The sequence below is a fragment of the Ctenopharyngodon idella genome, chromosome 13, assembly GCF_019924925.1.
Source record: "Ctenopharyngodon idella isolate HZGC_01 chromosome 13, HZGC01, whole genome shotgun sequence".
NCBI classification, from domain to species: domain Eukaryota; kingdom Metazoa; phylum Chordata; class Actinopteri; order Cypriniformes; family Xenocyprididae; genus Ctenopharyngodon; species Ctenopharyngodon idella.
Window position 1 is genome coordinate 27,005,276 of NC_067232.1, and position 27,194 is coordinate 27,032,469.

General features: G+C 34.7%; 1 protein-coding gene across 1 annotated transcript; it reads right to left on the minus strand.

Moving 5' to 3' along the window:
* Positions 1-747: 747 nt before the first annotated feature.
* egln1a (egl-9 family hypoxia-inducible factor 1a) lies at positions 748-27,193 on the minus strand. The gene is made up of 5 exons (XM_051916772.1): positions 26,323-27,193; positions 9,680-9,799; positions 3,671-3,807; positions 3,520-3,587; positions 748-1,454 (listed from the first exon to the last, which is right to left on the minus strand). Exons 1-5 carry the CDS (start codon positions 26,923-26,925, stop codon positions 1,399-1,401), a joined length of 984 nt encoding a protein of 327 aa, XP_051772732.1. The 5' UTR covers positions 26,926-27,193; the 3' UTR covers positions 748-1,398.
* Position 27,194: the final 1 nt, after the last annotated feature.

Genomic DNA, 27,194 nt, shown 5'->3' on the forward strand with positions numbered 1-27,194 from the left:
CTCCATGGATCGGACTTGTTTGTTCAGCACATCCCACAGATGCTCCATTGGGAATTTGGAGGCCAAGTCAACACCTCAAACTCGTTGTTGTGCTCCTCACACCATTCCTGAACCATTTTTGCTTTGTGGCAGGAGCATTATCCTGCTGAAAGAGGCCACAGCCACCAGGGAATACCGTTTCCATGAAAGGGTGTACATGGTCTGCAACAATGCTTAGGTAGGTGGTACATGTCAAAGTAACATCCACATGGATGGCAGGACCCAAGGTTTCCCAGCATGCCTTCTTCCCATAGTGCATCCTGGTGCCATGTGTTCCCCAGGTAAGCGACGCACACGTACCGGCCATCCATGTGATGTAAAAGAAAACGTGATTCTTCAGACCAGGCCACCTTCTTCCATTGCTCCGTGGTCCAGTTCTGATGCTCACGTGTCCACTGTTGGCTCTTTCAGCGGTGGACAGGGGTCAGCATGGGCACCCTGACTGGTCTGCAGCTATGCAGCTCCATACGCAACAAACTGATGCACTGTGTATTCTGACACCTTTCTATCAGAACCAGCATTAACTTCTTGAGCAATTTGAGCTACAGTTTTGTTTTTTGATTTGTTTTTATTGCACAGCAGCAGATGGTTTTTGCTTATGATGAAATATCAAATATTTAAGTGTTCAATTCAAGCACATGAGTTAACTGACAGCAGGAAAAATAAGCAAAATTACACCTTGTTTGAGAATACAAATGCAACAATGCCTAAAATGCAAACAGGCTTTTATTTTGATGAATTTAGACAATAATGACGTGCAGGTCATGACAGACAATACTGGACTCGCACTGACATAGTGCATGTAACAAAGTTAATCTGTAGTTCTGCAGATGACATTCCCATGATGCATCTGCCAGCATTTAGTCCTGAATAAACATGCCAAAAGTCCACTACCTCACTGGCATTGGGTGGATTTCAGTATGAACAGACAACTGATCAGTACTGGCGCAGCGATGAGAGAGAACATGCATAGATGCGCAACTTGATTCATAAAGATCAGGTCGAAATGCAGAAGCTCATCCCAGAACCAAAAGCAAAATAATACATTTCTCCTTTTAACATTTTAAACATTCCTCAGAAGCACTGTGACTCCAGTCACATGAGAAGCGTTAATGTACATGTAATACAGAGTACTGTACCTTTTTAAAACTAAAATTAAACCGACAGAGTCATATTCAATGTTAGCTGGTTTTCTGGGAACGGTGACTGAATTCTGCAAAGTTTTAAACCTCTATTAATTCAATCTTCCGCTCCTTCTCTTGCTTCGTCACGGACACCCGCTGCTTTTTCCGACTGCCTCTTCTTTTTTTTCTCCACGCAGCTGGTAACCAGGAAAAGTCCGGATTAATGATACTTTGATTAGCTTGGTTCGGACGGCTTGTTTAGCTCCACCTTCACTCCTTTTTCACCAGCACCTTTCCAAAAACAAAACCAGAAGGAAAGAATTTACTCTTTACAATTACCCTCAGAGTTTCTGAGTCTCAAATAAGCACATGATGCTTTCTGTGAGGAAAAAAAATGAAATTTAAGTCATTATTTTACTGATAATCTTCTATCCTCAAAGCTCTCAAATAACATACACTAGTGGCCAAAAGTGATGTACTGAGGAGATGTTTGTTTTTAATGACCCTACATGTCTGATTAAACCATCAAAATATGAGGAAAATATTTTGTATTTTTTAAATATGACGGAAGAACAAAACACTAAACTTGGTTAAGGTATTTATCTGACAAAATTATTTGGCAAAAAAGGCAAACTACAGCTACAGGTTTTTATCTTACTATGCATAGAAAAACCAAAAGCTCAGGAAAAAGCATACATTGACAAAAACATAATCAGTTATTAATATTTCATTGGTTCTCTCGTTTTTGCATGTGTTTATAATTTCTTAAAATGACAGCCTGGTCAAAAATGATGTTGGCACAATTACAAAATATTTAACACATTTTTAACACTCTGGTGTTCTTCGCGTGGTGGTCAAAAATGACAAAAAAAAATTTTTTCCAATGAAATAAATGTAGTATATTTTAATGTGATAGTTTTTTGTTTAATATTTTGTATTTTATGGATCTGAAAATGAAATTTCCAACTTAAACTGTCTTAAATCTTGAAAGCTTTGGACTCTTTTTAAAGATGACACTGCAGATTTTTGCTGCAGTGAAAAACGTTTTAAAAGTAATTTTTTATTTAGTATTAGAAATTTACATTTGAAATGTATATTTTCCAAAACATGGTTTACTCTAAAACTGCAAGAAAATCAAATCCATAAATCTAAAAAAGTTGTTTTCCAAATTTGAGGTTGATATCTCAAAAAATGAGCTTTCAGTAAGATTTTGTTTGGCGGCAATACCAAACGTTTCCACTAGATGGAATTCGTCTCCCATTCATTTCCAATGCGCTCGTATTGTTAGCGGTCAAATATAAGTGTGACAATACAAGTTTTTCCAGGACCATTTAACCTTTTCGAACCATGTTCGAATAATGTCCATGAGTTTGTTTTTTTATGTGTGTATTCACATGAGCTGTGTCCGAAATTGCGTACTGTTCAGTAGGTACTACATTTAAATTTAAATTTACTTCATGACCGTTGAAAAAGTATGTTCTATATAGTACAAATGCGTGCAGTATGAATTAAATCCAGATGTACTACACCCGCCATGTTGTTACTGTCACATGGCCTACCAGTGTCAGTTACGTCCCTTCAACTCCGTTCACAAATCCTCCACCGTGGCCTCATGGGATAGTAAAGTGTCCATCGTATGCGCACTTCAGAATCTTGCCGGAAGTAGTAAGTCATCCGGGTACTTTTCGCCTACTGTTTTTCGAATACTATGAATTCGGACATTCTACTCTGTTCGCATACTGTTTTTCACGTACTATATAGTAGAGAAGTATTCGATTTCGGATGCAGTGATAGTAAGTGCCAAAACCTTTACCAAGTTTCGTACCATTCCGATGAAGAAAAAAAATTCTAAAAATCCAAAACGTAGAATTATTCGCTCAAAAATGACCGAAGAGCACCAGAGGGTTAATAATATTTGAATAAAGGGTGAAGATGTCAATTATCCTAGGCCGGACATCACTTTTGGCCACTACTATATGTGATGGCGCCTCAACAGTTTTGATGTAATTCTCACACCAAAACATTCTCAGTTTGAATATTCAGGATAGAGAGAACAAGATTTGAAGGCGGATAGGAAGATATTGTGTGAATAATGAGTTAAATTTGAGTCTGTTCCTCACACAAATCTATCATATGACTTTAGAAGACTTGTAATAAAGCACACTGGCTGTACAGAGACTACTTTTACAAAAATTATATGGTCTTTTTTTGGAGCTCAACAGATGTGGTCACTCTGAACTGCTGTTATATTTAAAAGAAATGCTGCTCAAACATCCTCCTAAATAACAGCATATAGGTTTGGAACGACTTCAGGGTGAGCGAATAATGACAGTTTTTTATTTTTGGCTGAGATTACCTGTTAGGTACTTTTCTTTAGCTCTGGCCCGCTCATCAGCATCAAAATACCACACGGTAATGGCATATCTATAAAAACAGGAGACAAAGATTATGAGTTATAAAGGAAAAGAAGAAAATGCATGGTTTGTTTGTGCTGTAGAGATGATGACCTTGTAGCACGCGCAGGCTGGACCTCGTGAGGGTTTCGTCTGTCAGACCAGAATAAAAGCAAGCGGTCAAACTTGGGTTCGATGTCCGCAAACTGAGCTTTTCCCTCTGGAAATATCCGCAGTATGCCTCCGTGTTCCTTAAGACACAAAATAAGAATAAACCTCATAACTGATTAATATTAAACAAAATACAATCTCAACTAGACAAAACTTTATTTTGGCTTGAAAAAGCCTGACCAGAAAGTTTGAGTCAGTTTTATGAGTTTGAAGATAGATGATTGCTAAGGTGTTACTATGCAGTTGCTAGGGTGTTGCTATGTGGTTACTAGGGTATTCTAGATGTTTTCTACAGTGTTGCTATTCAGTGCTTAGGTTTTCTAGATGGTTGCTAGGCATTTGCTAGGGTGCTCTGGGTGGTTGCTAGGGTGTTGCTTTGCATTTGCTAGGGTGTTCTAATTGGCAGATTTCACGAGTTTAAAAGGTTTCAGTTTGTTTAGATTTGAATTTTTGACAGTTGGAGTTTAAAGGGCTTCAATGTATTTAGATTTGAATTTTTTACAGTTGGAGTTTAAGACAGTTGTCTTGGCTCATTTGAACATTCCATTAAGGTAAGTTGATTTTTCTGAGATTTGATCGTCCATTTTAGGAAAATTAGATAAAACTTTATTTTGGCTTGAAAAAGCCTGACCAGAAAGTTTGAGTCAGTTTGAAGATAGATGATTGCTAAGGTGTTACTATGCAGTTGCTAGGGTGTTGCTATGTGGTTACTAGGGTATTCTAGATGTTTTCTACAGTGTTGCTATTAAGTGCTTAGGTTTTCTAGATGGTTGCTAGGCATTTGCTAGGGTGCTCTGGGTGGTTGCTAGGGTGTTGCTTTGCATTTGCTAGGGTGTTCTAATTGGCAGATTTCACGAGTTTAAAAGGTTTCAGTTTGTTTAGATTTGAATTTTTGACAGATGGAGTTTAAAGGGCTTCAATGTATTTAGATTTGAATTTTTTACAGTTGGAGTTTAAGACAGTTGTCTTGGCTCATTTGAACATTCCATTAAGGTAAGTTGATTTTTCTGAGATTTGATCGTCCATTTTAGGAAAATTAGATAAAACTTTATTTTGGCTTGAAAAAGCCTGACCAGAAAGTTTGAGTCAGTTTGAAGATAGATGATTGCTAAGGTGTTACTATGCAGTTGCTAGGGTGTTGCTATGTGGTTACTAGGGTATTCTAGATGTTTTCTACAGTGTTGCTATTAAGTGCTTAGGTTTTCTAGATGGTTGCTAGGCATTTGCTAGGGTGCTCTGGGTGGTTGCTAGGGTGTTCTAATTGGCAGATTACATGAGTTTAAAGGGTTTCAATGTGTTTAGATTTAAATTTTTGACAGTTGGAGTTTAAATGGCTTCAATGTTTTTAGATTTGAATTATTGACAGTTGGCGTTTAAAGCGTTTCAATGTGTTTAGATTTAAATTTTTGACAGTTGGAGTTTAAATGGCTTCAATGTGTTTAGATTTGAATTTTTGACAGTTGGAGTTTAAACGGTCTTAGCTCATTTGAACATTCCTTCAAGGTAAGTCGATTTTTAGGAAAACTGTACATCAGATCTGATCCGGCTTTCTCAAACCAACATAATTACTTAAAGTTGTTATTTTGAAAAATATCCAAAACAAACAATGAGTGTGATTACAAGCACAGTGCTTATGTGTAAAAAACACAATGTCAATTACAGAAAACAAGGCTATGTTTTGGGATTAAAAACTGAATTTACTTACAGGTGCGAGTCTCTGTCCCATTCAATTAGTTTTTCAACTAATATTTTTATTTTATTTCAGCTTTATTTATATTATAGAAATGTTTTGAATAGTTAACGATAATAACCTTGTCCGTTAACATTAAATGCACTGAGAACTAGCGTGAACGAACGTCAACATTTTTATTAACTATCATTAACAAAGGTTAATAGATGCTGCAAGAATACATTTCTCATTGTTAGTTCATGTTAGTTAATGCATTAACAAGTGAAACCTTATTGTAAAGTGTTCCCTCTAAAACAATATATCGCCCCTTTTATAAATGTGAATTGTCTCTGATGCCGTTATCAATCTTAATAAACTCACGTGATATCATGCTAACGTGACTACTGACAATACAGTCGACTCAGCAGTGCGTGACTGGAGCTTTTTTAGTGATAATGATAAATTCCATTAGCGAAAATAACAGAGCAGCACAAACAATGAGAGGCCAGGTCTGGAGGAGGTTAGGATAGGAAGCAGCAGCGGAGCGCGGCCTTCCTGAAGAGGGATGAGAGGAAAAGGCCACATGCTGAATAAAGGGACGTACGCTGAGTGCAGGGAAGCAGACTGCTGAGGGTGCGAGAATGAACCCTTCACACGCTGCTCTCTCTCTCTCTCTCTCCAGGGAGCTGAGCACACGCTTTATGCAGGTACATAGTGAATACTCACGTATGCATGCGCATTCAAGCACAAAAGTGCAAAATCATCAGGGAAATACACTTTAAAATGCTGTGAAGTGCAGCGTTAGTGCAGGGTGTAATGATGCACTCACCTCACGATATACGCATCACGATATTTTGAACAAAATTTAAAAAAAAAAATGAAACTGAAAGTCAAATAACAGATTTATTTCCAAGACATTTAACCATTTTCAATAACTTTTTTGTACATGCAACTTAATAAAGAATTTACAATATTTCAAAATTTAATTTAACTTTAAAAAATTGGGTGTCACTGATAAATAAAACTAAATTTTAACATGAAATTAGAATTAGGATAGCTGAAACCTATAAGAGAGAACAGTAAGAGAGAGCAGTAAAACAATGGTGACACCAGAATAAAAATATTTATGATTCTGAATCTGAAAATACATAATTATACTATAGGCCTACATAAAAATAGTGTAAGCCTTTTTTACTTGTATAATCAGGACCCACAAATATTGTCCCATTTTATTATTATACATTACATTCAACATTAAATTGAGTAGTTTAATGTAGTACTGTTACTGAAACTCTAGGTAAACTTTCGTTTTTTTCTAACGCAGTACACTCGCGCTTTCAATGCAGGCATTCGTTGAATCTCGTTTACATAAATAAGCCACCCGCGCAAATTATACACTTACATGAAAGAATAAACAATCTAAAACGCTTTGAATCTTCGTACTACCAAAACTAAAAACGCGATATAGTGAGTAAAATTATGCTTTTACTTCGAGGACTGCCGCTTTAAATGATGTTCGCGCTTTCACTTTGAGGAGAGCCGCTCCAGCGCGCATGCGCTTCAGATGATCAACGACAGTTATAACCGCAAACCGCGTCAAAATGACTATTCTCAAACTTTATTAAAGTTCTCTCTTCATTTACTCACCCTTGTGTCGTTTTCGCGTCATTTGAACGTCAAGTACATTTGAACGTGCGTGTTTACTACAGTAAGTGCGTTGTAAATCTGTTAATCATATAAAGCCATCGTGTCGTGTCTCCTCAGAAGACTTGGATTTGGATTAGACTGCTCGATTTATTATTGTTACGATGCCTTTATGACATTTATTTATTTATTAGATCTTTTAAGTTTAAGGGGAATTGACTTAAAATGGAGTCTCTCAGATTAATATCTTCATTTGTGTTTGGAAGATGAACAAAAATTCATAAAATGAAGGTTTGAAACGACATGAGGGTGAGTACATGATGACAGAGTTTACATTTTTGGGTGAATTATACTTTATAGGTACAGAAAGTTGAGTCTTGGATAAAACTAAGTATATATCGCGTCATATCGTTTACATCAACGATACATATCGTCGCATTTTTATATCGCCGCATTTTTATATCGCCGCATTTTTATATCGCGGTATCTCGATATAACCGTTACACCCCCCAAAAAATTTTCTACACTGAAAAAAGTGGTAAATCAACTAGTTTAATTCAAGTGAAAAACATAATTTAACATCACTGAAGTTCTTTTTTTTTTTTTTTTTTTTTTTTTTTAGCAAGAGCACATTAAATTGATCAAAAGACATTTATAATGTTACGAAAGATTTTTGTCAAATGAATGCTTTTCTTTTGAACTTTCTATTCGTCAAAAAATACTGAAAAAAAGCATCACTAACTATAACTAGTCAATGAACAAGACAACGAGCATGGCATACAAAAACGTGTGATAGGACATTTATGCAGTCTTTAAAAAAAGGTATATTGCATTAATTGCATGATTCATGTGCGAGGAGCACCCATCGTTTTCCCTTTTAATGAGTCTCGTGCCTCATTTCCTTGACTTGGTAAGCTGTTTCAGTAACTCTCCTTCTGGTTTTCTCTGGAGATTACAATCTCTGAGGTTAATGGGATTAGGTCGAAATGAAGCAGGCCTACTGGCACGTATGCAGTCGCTCGCCATTCACGGTGACTGTCAGCAAGAGTCATGTCAAGTTTCTATAGCGCTTTATACAATACAGATTGTTTCAAAGCAGCTTTACAGTGATGAACAGAAAAATAATGATGGAAACAGAATTCAATTCGGCTGTAAAGCAGCTCTAAAAAGACAGTAGTAAAAACAGTTATTATTGAGTTCACTGTTGATTCAGTTTGGTTCAATAACTGTAAAGTTCATCAATTATGGAATGAGTTCAGCTGTGATGTCATTGTCCAGCTCAGTTCAGTTCTCATCCAATAGTGTCAGTGCATTCAAGTCAATAATATTTTCGAATAATCAGTGTTGGGGAGTAGCTAACAACAAGTAGCGACGCTAGTAACTTAACCACATTTTTCAGTAGCTTTTAAAACATGTAGCTTTTCCAGTAGCTAAGTACTTTTTCCAGCAAGTAGGGGTGTAGCGCGACCAAAAGCTACATTCCGTTTTGTGTTTTGACGAATATGCAATGCATTTAAGCCGTACTAGATCACAAACTAAAATTGTGCATTACGGCCATCTGTTGTTTCATCGCACATCTTGCGGCTTTACACTGAGAAGAGATTTTGTAAGTAATTTATGCAAACCAAAGATTAAAATGCTGTCTGTGTCGAAGAATTCAAGCACATGCAGGTGAATGCTAGCCTTTTTAAATATCAAATGTCTATTTCTGATTTTATGACGACCCGTTAGAGTTGAATCTGTCCCGCCACAGTTTTATAACGAACCTGAAATATCACTAAAGTTGTTTTGCGTCATTGCTTTGGCGAAGCATCTGTCAATCGAACAGAAAATAATTTTGAGATATAGTTTAGTACACTTATCTATGGAAGCTTGTTTTCACCATGAAATAAAACATAAAAAAGGTAATTGCGACTTTTTCTCACAATTTTGACTTTTTTTGTGAGATATAAACTCACAATTTCGAGTTATATAGTCAGAATTGCGTGATATAAAGTCAGAATTGCGAGATATAAAGTCAGAATTGCGTGATATAAAGTCAGAATTGCGAGTTATAAAGTCAGAATTGCGAGTTATAAAGTCAGAATTGTGAGATATAAAGTCAGAATTGTGAGATATAAAGTCAGAATTGCGTGATATAAAGTCAGAATTGCGAGTTATAGTCAGAATTGCGAGATATAAAGTCAGAATTGTGTGATATAAAGTCAGAATTGCGAGATATAAAGTCAGAATTGCGTCATATAAAGTCAGAATTGCGAGATATAAAGTCAGAATTGCGTCATATAAAGTCAGAATTGCGTCATATAAAGTCAGAATCGCGAGATATAAAGTCAGAATCGCGTCATATAAAGTCAGAATTGCGAGTTATAAAGTCAGAATTGCGAGATATGAAGTCACAATTATAACTCACAATTCTGACTTTATATCAGAATGATGACTTTAAAAGTCAGAATTGTGAGATTAAAAGTCGCAATTACCTTTTTAATTTTTTTATTTAGTGGCAGAAACAAGCTTCTAGTTTCACAGTAGCAGCTTTGTGAATAAGACATGCTTTAAACATGGCAAAGCCATACAATCTTTCATATCAATCTTTCAACTCTTCAGAATAGGATGCAATGAATTACAGATGATTCACGTACCTTGGCATCCCAATTTTTATTAAGGTAATATATGCATGTGACACATCTCCCATCGCCATTTGGGTTGTCCACGTGGCGCACATATCCACTGCCTTTACCCGGATAACATGCCACCATTGCCTGTGAACAAAACAGGGAAAATGTCGTTTTTTGTTAATTTTGATATGCAAGCATCAGTAGTTGAAATCACAAACGCAACATTTATAAAAACAGTTCCAACATTGTGCGGCCTTAATAACACAAACTCATGTGATGTGGACTTCAGATAAAATGGTTTAGGTCAAAAGCAAGGGGAGGTTTTGGTGGACAGCTTCATATCACACATATTGTCAAATCAGAGCAGCGGCGTGTGGACGGGATGTGGCCAGATGCGATGATGTGGGACTTATCAAAGGGAACGTGTTGAGAGGGATGTTTTCAGCCCAAATCTGCATTGTCAAAGTCTCACATCAGAAATGAAGCGAGTTCTTCCACATTCTACACACATTATAGCAACAAACACCCCAGTCCTGTCCGCGCTCCTGTGCCAAAGTGCAGAATGAAAACATGCCTCTGTTTCCTTCACTTTTGCTCTTGTTTACATTATGGAGGATTTAAGGTTGACTGAACGTTAATTAAATAGTTAACACTTTTCTTGAGATCACATGAAGGCATCAGATTGAGTAAAGACACAAGACACAGACGTGCTTCTTTATTATCTTTTACTTTTAACTCGTGGCTTACATATATTACCAGCTGATCTCTCTATTACAAACCGGCTGAGATTTTAGTGAAATTATTTGTGTTGCAATTTACCACTTTATTGTCCATAAAATTTACTTAATGAGTTTAAATGATTTTAAACTCATTTTTAATTTTCAGTTATTTGGGTGAATATGAAAAATATTTTTTCTTAAAACAATAATAATTTAAAAAAAAAAATCTTCAAACTTTTTGTTTTTAAATTCAATAAATTTAAATCGGTACATATACTACCAAAATGTATAAATACTTAACAATTTAAATAAAAATATCGCCCATAAATTTAATTTAATTAGTTTATTGATGTTTAAATGATTAAAAACACAATTTTTATTTATTAAAATTTTTAATTATTTGGGTGAATTAAAAAAATTAATTCAATAAAAATATTTAACCCTAAAACAGTATTTAAAAAAAAAAAAATCAATAAATTTAAGTCAACAAATACTACCAAAATGTACAAATACTTATTTTAAATAAAATATCTCCCATAAATTTAATTTAATTAGTTTATTGATGTTTAAATGATAAAAAAAATACACTTTTATTTATTTATTTATTATTTGGGTGAATTAAAAAAAATAATTAAATAAAAATATTTAACCCTGAAATAGATTTTTTTTTTAAATTCAATAAATTTAAGTCAACAAATACTACCAAATACTACAATTTAAATTATTTAAATATCGCCCATAAATTTAATTTAAATTAGTTTATTGATGTTTAAAAGATTAAAATACACTTTTTATTTATTTAAATTTTTAATTATTTGGGTGAATTAAAAAAATTAATTCAATAAAAATATTTAACCCTAAAACAGTATTTAAAAAAAATAAATAAATAAATCAATAAATTTAAGTCAACAAATACTACCAAAATGTACAAATACTTATTTTAAATAAAATATCTCCCATAAATTTAATTTAATTAGTTTATTGATGTTTAAATGATAAAGAATACACTTTTTATTTATTCAAATTTTTAATTATTTGGGAAAATGTAAAAAATTAATTAAATAAAAATATTTAAAAATATAAAATAGAAATAAAAAAAATCTACAAATACTACCAAAAAATATAAATAGTTACTTGTCAAATTAAATGTTAATTATCATTAATAATTATCATTAATAATATATATATATATATATATATATATATATATATTAGATTTTAATTATTTGGGTGAATATGAAAAATATTTTGACCTAAAAAAAAAAATTATACAATATTTAAAAAAAAAAATCTATTCAATTATGTCACTTTATAAATACTGTATAAGTCAAGTTAAATGTAAAAAATTCCATTAATTTAATTTGAGTTTAATGTTTTTTTTAATGATTAATACATACTTTAAAAAAAATACTAATTATTATAGAAAAATCATATAAAAATATATATTTTTTTTTATACTTCAATAAATTTAAGTCAGTCCAACAAGTAGGCCTAATCATAGCCTATATATTGCAGATGGGCGCAGTTTCCTATGGTAAGCGCTGCTCTCACACACTCCAGGAGGTCTGAAGGCCGGACCGGGCAGCTGCCTGGCGATTGTTTCCTGAGCGTCACAACATTTCGTGCTTTAACCCTCACGGAAGACTGTCCGAGGCTGCCAAACCTCCACCTCCACGAGTGAGCGTGAAAGACAGAGATGAACTGATCTGAACCCCGGATGCTTGGCCCGCTGCCAGAGGAAGCAGTATTTTAATGATCCTGCTACGTGCGGAGCGTGAGGGAGGCCACGGCCCGCGCTCTCTCTCCCGGCTCGAGGAGATGGGCTCAAGATGGGTAAACATATCTGTCACTGCCTAAGAAAGTGTGAGGTCTGGCACACAAAAGAACAGGATACTCGCGCTACAAAAACACGATAAATCACAGCTTTAGGTCGCTGTTGCTGAAATCTGTTCTTCTAGACGTGGGTCAGTTACGGGACTTCAAAACCGAATGACTAAACAAAAACACATGGACCGTCCTCCCATCATGCCTTTCACTCACACTTCCCGTACACACTCCTGAAAACAAAAGGATCCCAAGACGAGTTCAGCAGATAGAGAGTGTGTGTGTGTGTACAGCGGGATGTTTCGGCTTCAACAAATTCACTTCATGAGCTCAATAATTTTTAAATATATTAAAAATGTGCATCAAGATATTATAATGAATATAAAAAAATTTTTTTTTTAAAAATCAGCAAATTTAATAAATTTAAGTCAGTACAAATACTACCAAAATGTATAGATATTTACAATTTAAATAGAAATATCTCCCATAAATTTAATTGAATTTGTTTATTTTTTATTCATTTATTTGTCACTTTATAAATACTGTATGTCAAGTTAAATTAAAAAAATTCCATTTCCTTTGAGTTTAATGATTTTTGTAAGATTAATAAATACTTTAAAAAATACTTTGTTTAATACTTTCTAAATTATTAAAAAATAAAAAAATTTAAGATATTAATTATTTGGGTGAATATATAAAAAATAACTAAATCAACAAATTCCATAAATTTCACTTATTGAGTTTAATAATTTTTAAATGATTAAAATACACAAAAACAAGATAAATTCAATAAATTTAAGTCAGTACAAATACTACCAAAATGTATAAATATTTACAATTTAAATAAAAATATCTCCCATAAATTTTAGTTTATTAATGTTTAAATGATTAAAAATACACTTTTTTATTTAACTTTTAATTCAATACAAAAATATTTAACTCTAAAATTGAATAAAAAAAGGTCAACAAATACTACCACAAAATATAAACAGTTACTTTACAAATTAAATGTTATTCATTTAATGTTAGTTTCATTTAACAAGTTTAATGATTTTTAAATGATTAAATACAACTATTTTTTTATTTTATTTTAATTATTTAGGTAAATATGGAAAAATATTTTGACCCAAAAAAAAATGTTATGCAATATTTAATTAAGTCACTTTATAAATACTGTAAGTCAAGTTAATTAAAAACAAAAATTATGATTAATAAATACTTAAAATATTTTAATAGTTTAATACTTTCTAAATTATTAAAAATATATATATATATTTTTTTTTTAAACAAGATATTAATTAGTTAGGTGAATATATAAAAAATAACCAAATCAACAAATTCCATAAATTTCACTTAATGAGTTTAATCATTTTAAATGATTAAAAATAGACATTTTTAAAATGAGATATTATTTTTTGGGGTTAATATAAAAAAGTAAATCAACAAATTCCATAAATTTTACATAATGAGTTTAATACTTTCTAAATGAATATAAATACAATTTTTTTTTTCTTAAACAAAAAAACAAGATTATTTGGGTGAATATATATATATAAAAAAACGAAATCAGCAATTTCCATAATTTTCACTTAATGACTTTAATAATTTTTAAATGATTAAAAATACACATTTTTAAAACAAGATATAATTTTTTTTGTGGGGGTGAATATAAAAAACTAAATCAACAAATTCCATACATTTTCCATAATGGGTTTAATACTTTCTAATTTAATACAATTTTTTTTAAACAAGATATTATTTATTTGGGTGAACTAAATCAGCAAATTCCATAAATTTCACTTGAGTTTAATAATTTTTAAATTATTAAAAATGCGCATTTTTAAAACAAGATATTAAGGTGAATATAAAAAATAAAATAAAAATCAGCAAATTTAAAATTCCAAGAATTTCACTTAATACTTAAAAATAATATCTTATTTCACAATTCCACAGATTTCCCCTAATCATTTTTAAATGATTACAAATACACTTTAAAAAAAAAAAAAAAAAAAAATCAAATTCACAATTCAATACATTTCAAATAATGAGTTTAATATGTTTTAAAAAAAACTAATAGCTTAGTCAACAAATTCACAGTGTGCTTTTTCTAAACTCACACTAAAGTCTGGAATACTTGATTCTGATTGGTCAAACAAGGCGTTGTGTTTTCAAATATTTCTGTAATGAATTTTATACTTCAGCTCAAATCAATATTTCATGTTCATGCATTAATTTATCTGGTAAGGTATTTTTAAATTAAAGCATTTTTACTTTTAGAACCTTTTCAAAAAAACGAGGTTCTTTTGACCATCAGAAAAGCCTCATGCTCTAAACTCTTCAGATCAGATTTCTTCGTTCAAAACTGGGGATTTCTGCTGTTTATGGTCCGATACCACAGCTCTGACTCACACGGGTGAACGTGCCGGATCTCTTCAGCAGCTGGCTCTCATACAGTAGATGTGTATGTTAGATAGCGTACGCTTACTGTAAATGTGTTTATGTGGGTGTAGAGGCCATTGCCTTATGCTAGCGGTGTCATTCTTCCGCATTCCTTTATGGCCTCATTAACAGGCCGATCCGGCCTCTGAGGGCTTTTGTTTACATTCCTGCTGGTTCGAGCCTATGTCGGAATATTAACAGAGTTCCTGCCCTCCGGACCATAAAAACCACAACAGCAGGATCCCTCATTAGTGAGGAGCTGTTCACACATACATGTAGGTCAAAATACATATATTTACCACAGACGTCAAAACACCACAGGTGGTCTCTAAAATGGCTCCGAATCAACACAAGCATCAAGTGACGCTGCAGAGAGAGTCACAGAAAATGATTTTACGAGGGCAACGCTGAGTTGTTTTATTGTTTTATAATGTTTCCTGAGGCGCTCTTATAATGTTAGAATGCTTTTTACATCCAAAATGGTCATAATTTAGAAATAAAAGGCATTTTTTCCTACCCTGATTATATTCGAACGCTCTGTTTTAAGGGGCGTGTCTGCTGTGAGACTCCACTGCTGTGATTGGCTGACATCTTTGCATATGAAATAGCTCAGTATTACTCTCTCGAAAACTTTTAGCACGTTTTTACTATTACAGCTCTCAAGGTTAACTAATCGTGAAAAGTGTTGATTATAGCATTATATTTAGATCGTGGCATGAAAGGTTGCAGTGATGAACATTGTAGCCGATCACAGACATGTTGCTGAGCTCATGAAAGCAGTGATCTCGTCAATTTCTGCACACTAACGAATGCTTTCATCATAACTAACAGTGCAAACATGATGTAAGAGATTTGTTGAATAAAACGGGAGTTTTGGCGCGAGTCCAGAACTCATTCACTGATAAACTCGCGCTTGATTGACAGCTCCAGCGATTGTAAAGGGAGCGTTCTTTGATCGCTTTCTATATATAATTTTGATATGTAAGAGGTCATCGTACTATAAGAATATCCTGTAAGTTTCAGAACTGAAAACTTCCTTGTTAGTCCAATAAAAGCTTTTATTGACACCAACGAACGACTGATCCTGGAATGTGCCTATCTATCATAAGCTGCGTTTCCATTACCCTTCAAATTGTGCAAATTGTAATTGCGAATTGAAATTACGCTCAATGGAAACACGTCAATTTCGCAGAAACTCACAAATATTGCAAAAAAGTTTTTACGCTCACATGAGGTGGTTTTTCTGGCAATTCAAAAAAGGAATATTTCGCAAAACTGCAATGGTTTTTTCGCATTTAGGTCACCTGACGTACAGCCACATCATCATTCTTTAAAGATAGCGCGGTATGTTTTTACAGAAGACGAGACGGGGTGCTTTTCTTTTCTTATTTATGCATCTCTTTCCCCGCGCCTTAGCTTCACCAGATGCAACGGGAGGATGCAAGAGAAGAAAACAAGGACGGGGTAATTTCAGTTTAAAGCATCATCAGCTGCACTCGAGCCTCGGGGGATCTTATGTTATTGAAGTTTGACATCTAATACTAATAGTATTCATCCATTAACAATTAATAATTAACATAATAGAAACTAATAGCATTAGATGTCTATGCACCTGTGCATCCTCGCTCATAGCTCCTCAGGAAGCTTTCTCACTCCTCGTTCCTCACCTCCTCGCGGTGCATTTATAGAATTGAAATGGCCTTCGAGATTTTCTTTGATCGGTTTCCAGGTCACAGGCTGGAGGATGGAGCAGCGAAGAAATGAGGAAGCATCCATTGGAGTGTTGAAAAGCACCCAGGGAAGCATATGAGGGAGAAGGGCTTCTAGAAGCCGTGGCAAATATTACGCTCCAAATAAAGCTCTCTCAAGAAAATGACTCATCGCAAGAGTTTTAGTCACATAACATCGGTTAATGGAAACGGCATCATTTCGCAATAGTTTTTTATCGACATTTAGAAAGTATCGCAAAAGTTTTGCGCAAATCTGTAATGGAAACGCGGCTATAGATAGATGAAACTCCGCCTCCACAGAAGAAATCAACGCCTACTTCATCATTGCAGCGTTAGCCCCGCCCACTGGTGTGTTAGTGAGGTGAGGAGGAGAGAAGAGCGATACAGGACTAAAATAACATTACCTTTCAAAGGATCCTAATGCAGGAATATGGTTATTTATTTTCAACTATGTGAATGTCTCAGTTGAGCTATATTTATTTGTATTCGGTACATTTCACTGTGGATTCTTTGGTAAATTTAGACTTTTACGATATGGACTCGACAGAAATGCAACAACATGTCAGTAACTGTGTTCATTCTAATGCCTGATCTGATATTAATGATTCATGTACAGTCACATGTTCTCTGTCTATGTGTCAGTAAATCAAACCAGTGACTAAACGCTCAACTTCACGTTGTTTCTCTTAGTAGGATGAAAATAATCTGTTATTTAAATGGTGATTAAATTATATATAGAAAGCGATCAAAGAACGCTCCCTTTACAATCGCTGGAGCTGTCAATCAAACAGTGTGAGTTTATCAGTGACTGAGTTCTGGACTCGCGCCAAAACTCCCGTTTTATTCAACGAATCTCTTAGTTATATTGAGTTTGCACTGTTAGTTATGATGAAAGCATTCGTTAGTGTGCAGAAATTGCTTCACTGCTTTCATGATCACTGCTTTCATGAGTTCAACAACATGTCTGTGATTGACTACAATGTTCATCACTGCAACCTTTCATGCCACGATCTAAATATAATGCTATAATCAACACTTTTCACGATTAGACAACCTTGAGAGCTGTAATAGTAAAAACGAGCTAAAAGTTTTCGAGAGAGTAATACTTAGCTATTTCATATGCAAAGATATCAGCCAATCACAGCAGTGGGCGTTTACACTGAAGTCTCACAGCAGACACGCCCCTTAAAAGAGAGAGTTCAAATCAGAGGGATAAAATCAGGGTAGGAAAAATGCCTTTTATTTCTAAATTATGCCAATGTTTGATGTAAAAAGCATCCTAACATTATAAGTGCACCCCAGGAAACATAAAACAATAAAGCAACGCAGTTCATGACCCCTTTAAAGGTTCTTCAAGGAATCATAAACCTTTGTTTTTAAGAGTGCATGTAGCAAGAAAGCAGGGAGTGCACATAATAAACAGTAAAAAGCAGCAAACATTACATGTTTGAGATTAGAACAGGAAAAAACTGATGCAGAAAAAAAGATGCTTTTTTCTCACTGTATGCTTTGTTTGCATGTCACGGTATGCCTTGAACTCACATGCATCTCGGGATCAGTGTTTCTTCCATCTTGCATTAATTTTCACAGCAAATGGGGTCAGAGTTAAAATTGCTGCGTGGTGCAATGCTGCGGGAAATGCTGTAGCTTGACATTTCAACTGCTGACAGAGCCTTGAAATGTTATAGGAAAAGATCTTATTGAACAAACACTGACAAATTCATTTAGGAAGTAAAAAAAAAAAAAAATCCAAAAAGCAGAACCTGACTGGGAAACGACTCATTATCAAGTTTGCACAGATCCTTCACATATATGCATTTGTAAGACTTGGTCATTCAAAGCGACATTCAAACTCGACTTGGTTTCAGCAAACTACACCAACACAGTGTCAATGTTCAACAAATGAAATGAATATGACTTGACGTTATTAGTTATTATTCTGAAAAACGGCTGCCAGATGAAAAAGGAAATTTGTTGTGCCAATAAACCATTTTATGTACAATCACAGCTTTCAGGCTGCTCCAAAACAACTGACTATTGAAACAATAATATTTAGTTTGATTGTTTGATAAGAGAAGTTTAACAGAGTCGGAGCCTCATGCCACTGTTTATTTTTGTGTCCGATACGAACCAGTCTCAGCTAACCTTCGCTGACTGAAACGAAACTCCAAAAATAAATCAAGTAAACGTAATAGTAATAAATACATAAATAAACTGAGAAACTTAGCCTCAAAAGTCAGTGGGGGTGCTGGATACATTTTCAGATTATAATAAATTTCCTTGTATAAAACAAATAACAGTAATTTTATTAGTTTATTTTTAATAATGCATCTAAACTAAAGCATATTATTAGCATTTTTTTTTTTAGTTTAGGACAAAACTTGGAGGCCATAGGAAAATAAACTGAGCCTTAGTGCTTGAAGGGAAAAATTTTACTCATTCTCATTCCCAAAACTGTATCTATATCATGTATCATAGTATCATGTATCATAGTATCATATATATATATATATATACACACATACTGTCTATTTTTTACTATATAATTTTTTACTTTATCAGAATAATATGAAACTTGGTTCTAACTGAAAGCACATTTTTTTTTAAAAATCAACCTTAAATTTGGAAGACAACTTGTTTAGATTTATGGCTTCGATTTTCTCACATTTTTAGAGTAAAATGTGTTTTGGAAAATGTATATTTTCATATAAAAATTTAAAATAGCATTTTTGTGCATTTTTCACTTCAATTTTTTCACTTCAGCAATAATCTGCCAAGTGTCGTCTGTGATAAAAAGAGACCAAACTTAAGTCTGTGATCCAAAGCATTCAAGATTTATGAAATTTAAGTTGGAAATTTCATTTTATGTCTATGTTCAAAAAGTGAAGAAATTGATTATAACTACTGCATAAATATAATTTAGCACCATAAAATCCCATTATTTTGATGAGTTCTGTTGACATAATCAAAATCAACTTAATACTGTGTAATTCAGGGTATGTTTACACAACGATGTACTAAAAATGGAAAAGTTTTTCCTTTGTGTTTTTCGCGTACAGACGCAAAACAATCCCTGTTCACATGGATCCGCGGAAAATGACTAAAAACAATGTATTATTCATGCCAGGCCAGTAGTTGGCGATGTCACTTTGTAAAGAAACACTATGTGCTTTTTAAAAAAAAAAAAAAGTTTTTCGGTTTTAGTTGCAAACGGTGTTGTGTAAACAGCCCCTTAAACGTTAATTGATTTTTTTAAAATTAAGGGTATGTTGACACAACAAGGATGTACTAAAAACACAAAAGTTTTTCCTTTGCTTTTTTCACGTACAGACGACACCATTATTAAAACGATCCCGGTTCACACGGATCCGCGAAAAAGACTAAAAATGCTGTATTATTCATGCCAGGCCAGTAGATGGCGATGTCACTTTGTAAAGAAACACTATGCGTCTATAGACTGAACACGTAATATACGCATGATGTCACCGTTTTCACAAATTCGTGTTTTTGTAGTTTACATGAAGAAAATAACAGTATTGTTTTCAAAAACTTGCACTTTGAATCCCGATTTCAAAAGTTTGTGTTTTCAGGCCGCCAAAACGCTGTTGTTGTGTAAATGAACGGCCAAAACGCATAAAAAAGTTTCCGTTTTAGTTGAAAACAGTGTCATGTAAACGACCCCTTTAAACTCAAATTTCAGTTAATTGATTTTTTTAAACTAAGTTGTAAGTTAATGAAATTGTTTTGAAAACATAGCTGTTGATTTTAACTGAAATAATAAAAAAACACAACCCAGAAAATTTGAAAAATAAAACATTTTACAAGTAAATATTATTTCAGATTTTCTTCATTGAAATTTCACATTTAATTCAATGTCTTTGTCGCTTTTTGTTGTTTTTGAAAATTAAAGTAAAAAATTTTTCTACACCAAATTTGTTTCTTCATTTTTCATTTTTAATGAACTTAAAAATTGGTGTTTATGCTACAAATTAAGTTCCTCTAACTCAATGTAGTTTGTTGGTTTGAACTTAATTCCATACACAGTGCATACAAATAATGATCGTCTACACACGCTGTTCTGAAAAGAAAAAAAGAAAAAGGGGTAAAAGAAATGAAATGCCATTTTAAATTGGAGCCACTTATCAGTTCAGAGCCAATGAATTCTTGCCAACTTAATTAACACCTCTAACACAAATGTGTTTTCTGAGATTGTAACCCCAGACCTAGACAAAAAAAAATATATATTTTGAGACCCAGGCAACATTTCTGTTGGCTTTTGAGACTCCAACACTGAATACTGATCATATTTGATGGCCAACCGTAAGACAGCAACAACAACTGTAAGCATGCCATTTCTCTCTGAAACCCTCTGTTAACCGTACACGTACGTGATCTTTGAAGGCCGGCTGATACCATCTACATAAGCAGCAGTCTAGACATTAAGTCAGAAGGGTTTTGGCTCTACCTTTCTATTAACTGGAGAAAGTTGAGCGATTATACTTTTACATGTTTGGCATTCCCATGACACCACCACCTCCGGCATCCTCTTTTCCTATTTGGCCTTTACAGCTGCAAACTGCCAAAACAACAGTCTCTTTTCTTAAGACGGATATTGGATCTCTGCCTGGGGAACTCGCAACCAAGCAGCTTAATATGCAAAAGACATTTAAACAATGCTTAATTAGATAACCAAACCTATCAGGTTTTCGCAGTGATGCCACAGAAGAACCATTTTTGGTTCCCCAAAGAACCAAGCAGTTCTGAAAAGAGTGTGAAGAACATTTGAACCATTATAAAGAACCTTTTGGATGTTAAAGGTTCTTCATGGAACCATCAATGCCAATAAAGAACCTTTATTTTTAAGACTTCTTTCCCTTCACTGGCCATTGTGAAATTGGTTTCAATGTAGCCACATGCAGAAAAAAGCCTTCTGAAGCCAAATCCACATGACTTCCTCTTTGTACAAACCAGCAAATTGGGTCAAAAGTCAGTAAAAGCAGGACTCTCTCCATATGCATTGTTTGCATAGATCCACTCATACAAACTATGTAGTGTACAAAAAGGCTATTGTAAAGCTGCATACCATTAAAGCAGGTCACGTTACAGTAGAGGCTGTCAGCATCATTAACTAAACTCATGTCGTTTCAAACCCATATGTCTTCTGTGGAACTCATAAGGAGAAGTTTTAATGAACGTTCACACTGCTCTTGCTTCAATGATAAAGTCAGTGATGCCTGGTTCTTGTGTATTTCGTATCCGAAGTGTTTAAATGAGATTTGAGAGCGAATAATGACCTAAATATCAATCTGTTTCTCACACAAAGCTATCATATGATTTCAGGAGACTTGCATGCAGCGCAAAAGTCATTTGGACGACTGCACTGTTAAAAAATGTAATGTGTCCATTAGTCACTTTTCGGTATATATTTTTAAAAAATGAGTGCTAGGATCATAAGCGTGAGAAAGAAAACGCTTCATTGAGGAAGACAGCTACTCGTACAAGTCAATGCATGGTTGATACTTCTGCTTGACCTTTGTCAGTGTAACAAAATGCATAAAGTTGGCTAAAATATGCGATAAATATCAGACTCATGAAATGTGATGAAACATTTCACGGTCAAAGAGCAGAGAGCGAGAAGACCAATAGTTACTCATTGTGTCGTCCTTGGAAATCAAGGCAAATGTGAGAACATCATTAGTAGCACTGAATGTTTTACACTTAAAAATCTAATTTTAATTGATCTTTTGAATTAAAACGGTGATAAACTATGAAAACATACTGTCACACACAAGCTACTAGAAGTATATTTTAACTGCCCAATCCTTCAAAAAAAAAAAAGTTCATGTATGACATCAGAAAGACCTTAACTTGATGTACTAAAATTGAAATATAAATAACTAAAAACTTTATAGACATATTTGAAAAATATAGCTGCAAGCATGATAAGCCATGCCAACATGGCTGTGAGCGTCAGACCAGCTGCAACAAGCAAGTAACGACATTTTAAGATGATTTTAGGCAAATTGGCTGAAAAATCATAAATACAGTCATTAGAAATATGATTGAAATGTTTATCACAGACGACCAATAGGTGTCACTGTGACCAAATTGATGTGGTATGGTTGGAGTGAGGTGACAATGACACTTGCAAAGTTTGGTGTCAATATGCCAAAGCATTGCAGAGATACAGCTTCAAGAGTCGTTTTTGCATCATGCCTCAACTTCGTTGCTGAGGAATATGAAAACGGATTGACAAATTGACTTGAATTCCATAAGTTTTTGTTGGCATGGTCTGAAGATGATATTAGATTTTGGTGAAAATCTGAGCAACGGTCTAGGAGGAGTTTGAAAAAGTATGTTTTTAAAGAAAAACAAAATGGTGGACAGGAAGCTTGGCTGACTATTGCAAAATTGGCATCTATGTTGTCGGCATGACTCAAGGAATCTATTGAGACATTTGTTCATTACAGATTAATATAGTCAAAAGTCATTAGCATTTTTGTAAATTTTATTATAACTTTTGACCATAAGGTGGCGCTGCCCCAAAACTTTTTGAGTACTGTCAGGGCATGGTGCCGAAGACCCATACCAAGTTTTGTAACGATACGCTAATGTGTTCATAAAATATAGCATTTTACGACATAATTCAAAATGGCTGACTCCCAAAATGGCCGATATGGGAAAACTGGATCTCATACAACTCGGCATGACGTCCTGAATCTAAAGAGACCACATTTTTTGACAATTTTTGGACAATCCTTTCAGATGTTATAAGCAAAAAAAAAAGCCATTTTTTGTATCTCCAGACCAGTAGGTGGCGCTGCGCCAAAACGCAGCACGTAACCTCAGGTCATTCTTGTGATAACATGTACCAAGTTCGGTCTGAATACAATAAAGTGTTGAGGAGATACAGCCTTACGTCAATTTTCACAAGCGCTACGTAAAATTCGTTTGCTTTTTTTTCAAAAACGATTAGACAAATTGACTTGAATTCCATAACTTTTTGTCGGCATGGTCTGAAGATGATCTGGTTCAATTTTCGTGAAAATCGGAAAAAGAGGAGTTTGATAAAGTAGGTTTTTCAGAAAAATTCAAAATGGTGGGAAAAAAATTAGCATAAACGTGAGTGCAAATTTGGACAGATGGTGGCGCTAGAGTGATTGAGTTAGAGACTCAAAATTTGCTATAGTGATAGTTTAGACTGTCCTCTATCTGTGTGCCAAATTTCAAATTTCTTTCCTGCAAGCGGTTCTATGCGCTGCCATAGACTTCCAGAGCAGAAGAAACGGAAGAAGATCGCCAACGGATAAAATAGGTGCCTACGCACCTTCTGTGCTTGGCCCCTAAAAAAACTAATATAAATCACAAAAATGCACAAAGAATTACTAAAACTTTAAAATTTAAATAAAAATAATAAAAATTAAAATATTATTAAAAATTACAACAATAATAGAAAACTTGATTTGGCAAAGCTAAAGAGCACCTCTTTTTAATCAAGTTAAAGACGTAGAAACATGCATTTGTAACGTAGAAACTGGCATTTTCAAAGCTGCTTTGAAACTATGTATTGTGCAAAGTGCTAAAAAATAAATGTGCAATAGAAACTTGACTTGCTCAATTCCATAAACACATCAACAGACCTATGAAAGATTTTGGTTACAACAACAAAACTTAATTGTGTGCTTACTCTGAGGGACTTCACAGTAAGCAGTGCAGCTGAGACCGCTAAACATCAAGGTAACTTGCATGATAATTTGTAATCCTTGAATATGAAAAAGAGGGTGGGTTAACGGGGGCTGGATGAGCCCGTCCTCCTGCGACTCAGTGTCTGTGGGTCTCGTGGTGGAGCTGAGGGTCAGTCGCTCTGATATGCACAGGGACAGTGAGAGGGAGGGCGAGATCTGAGGTCACACGCAAGGCCAAAGTTATGCTGAGGCCTTAAAGAGGCTTAGATGCACAAAAAACAGGGACATACAAATGCAAATGTGGCCTTAACACTCACTGACTTTATACTTGCTCTTTGCCACAATTTAGACTAAAAGTATGAGAATCATGTGATACTTTTAAACAACTGAAGGTGTTAATGCATGCTGCACGTTTGATGATGCTTTTCCTTTACTATCTGCTCCAACACATTGTTTATATGTGAAATATAAACATATATTTAATAATTTAAGCATAATCATTTATGAAAGTTTTTAGGACCATGAAAAATATTCATTCAAGTGTTTTTAGACTTTAAAGTGGTAGTATATCATCTTGCACTGTGCAAAACTGCTTTATCTGAGAAATAATCTTTTTTATTATCATTATCGCACCGGCTGTCATGCTGAGTTTAGAGGTAGAACTTAGAAGCAGGTACTAATTTAGAGTAAACTTCAAGGAAAACTAAAAAATGCTGGGTTAAAAACAACCCAAGTTGGGTTGAAAATGGACAAACCCAGCATTTGGGTTAAATGTTTGCCCAACGTGATGTTTAGTTTTATTAAACTATTGTTTAAAAATTACAATATGGCTGACTTAAAATGAACCAAAATAGGTTGGAAATTAAAAATCAGACAGATAATTAATAGACGCAACAATAATAATCAAAAGGTGAACATTTATTAATAAGCAATTTAATAAATGTTTATTATTTAATTATTATTCATTAAACTTATTGATAAATGTTAATTTCCAACATATTTTTGGGTTCATTTTAAGCAAGCAATACAGTCATTTTTAAACAATAGTCGAGTTAAACAAAGCCCGGCAGGTTGGGCAAATATTTAACCCAACAGCTGGGTTAAAACAACCCAACAGCTGGGTTATAACAACCCAATTGCTGGGTTTGTCCATTTTCAACCCAACTTGTGTTGTTTTTAACCCAGCATTTTTTAGAGTGTAGTCATCTGTAAATATTTTTATTTTCTCAGGGTTTTTTTCCATTTATTTTCTCAAAGTGACAACAAACAGAGCCCCTGAAATATATATATATATATATACAGACTTTTGCATGCACACAAGAAACTTTTCGAGCCCTCGAGAAACTCTTCACATGCGAACAGGAATTTCTTGCGTGCCTGTGCATTACAATTTCTAGTTTTATATCTATAATATATAACCTATTTCCTTTGCGTGTCACTGCCATCTTACTATGAAGACAACGAGAGGATGGATGCACAGGAATTAATAGAGATCTATTTGCTCAAAATGTGGCTTTCCTTAGGGTAGCACCTCTAATATCAAGGCCTAATGTCCAATTACATGCATCCTCTGTGGTGGCAGAGAAATTATGACACGAAATGGGCTGATGGCACAAAACGGCTGTGTGCATTGTCCTATTTGCCAAGTTCAAGGGTCTATAAAAAAGACTGGTACTGTAAATAAGTGTTCAAAATGTGGCTTTCTTTAAGGCAGTATGACATATTTTCAAGGCCTTAGGTCTGCTTTAACACATACTCTGTGGCGGCCAAGAAACCACACCACGAAATGGGCTGATGGTGCAATAGGTGACTCAGTGTGCACTGTCCTATATGCTATTGTCCTATACGGAAGTCTTCATGTTTTTGCAAAGGTCCTTTTCGTGGCTCTGTAATATGGTGCAAAGAATATCGTGAGAAGAAACCCAAAATGCTTATAACCTGCATTTTTGCATAATGAAAAAGTGCATCTTGAATTCATTCAGTCGTGTTAACATCTTTAATTTTTTTATTACAGAAAACTAAATTGAGGCAATAGTCTGGAAATGCAAATATTTTTCCATACTCTGCTTTCTTTTTTGATGTGTGGAAATTACTCCAATCAAATTCCATACTTTTCCAAACTGCATAGGAACCCATTAGTTTCATCAAAACAGGTGTGGTTCAATTAGCAGATTGAACGGACGACGCAGTATCTGCAAGCAGACAGTGAAGCCTTCAAAACAATGACATGAGGGGTCAGTGTTAGTAAAGCATCATTGGCACATACTTACTTTAGTCCTTCCATTTATTGAGTAGTTTCCCAGTTTTCCATTACAATTCCTGACCAGGTCATCCATGCGACTCATCAAGAAGCGGATCTTCTCGCATCCAGGCTCCTTCCCCTCGATCCAAGTGATTTGATCCCCCCTTATGTCCCTAGAAGAGTCACTTTTCTGACTCACCAGCTGTCCGTCAGTGAATTTACCAGTCTGATGAAGAGCTTTCACATCCTCCAGTATGGACAGTCCGATGTCTTCACCCAGAAAGTTGTCCACCACACAGATGCCATGTTTGTTCATACATGGGATTATATACTCAGTGGCCAGTTTTTGTGTTTGAGGTTTGGGTTTTGTGTTACTGCTGTCAGTTTCTGAGCTGATCAGTTTTGGATCAGCTGGTTTCTCCAGCTGCTGTGGAGTTTGAGGCACAATCTTGGTCCTGTCAGCCTCTCTGCAGGTGAGTTTATGTTTTTTCCAGTGCTGTTTCTGATGTTCTTTGCTGCAGTAGAAGGAGATCCGGCACCGACCGCACTTTAAAAGGTTTTCCATCTTGCCACACAGCTCGCAATACTGTTTATCCCGGTCCTGATCCAAAACAGTAGCGCATCGCTCCATGTTCTCGTTTGCCAGCTGCTGGCCCTTTAAATCTCGTCCTTCCCCACGCGTTCCTGCAGATAACTTTCACGTTGATCCACGCGCAACGTGTCAGCCTCAACAAACGCAAACGAATAATCGTATCCGTTTCATCACATGAGAATATCCCCCCTCTATCCGTTAAATAAACGGCTGGGTTTTGGGATCGTGCCGCGCGAGCTCCATCCTGCTGGCGCGCGCCTTCTTGCGCGTGGTTGTGTTGGTCTGAGTTCTGCACGTCGCCAGTACAA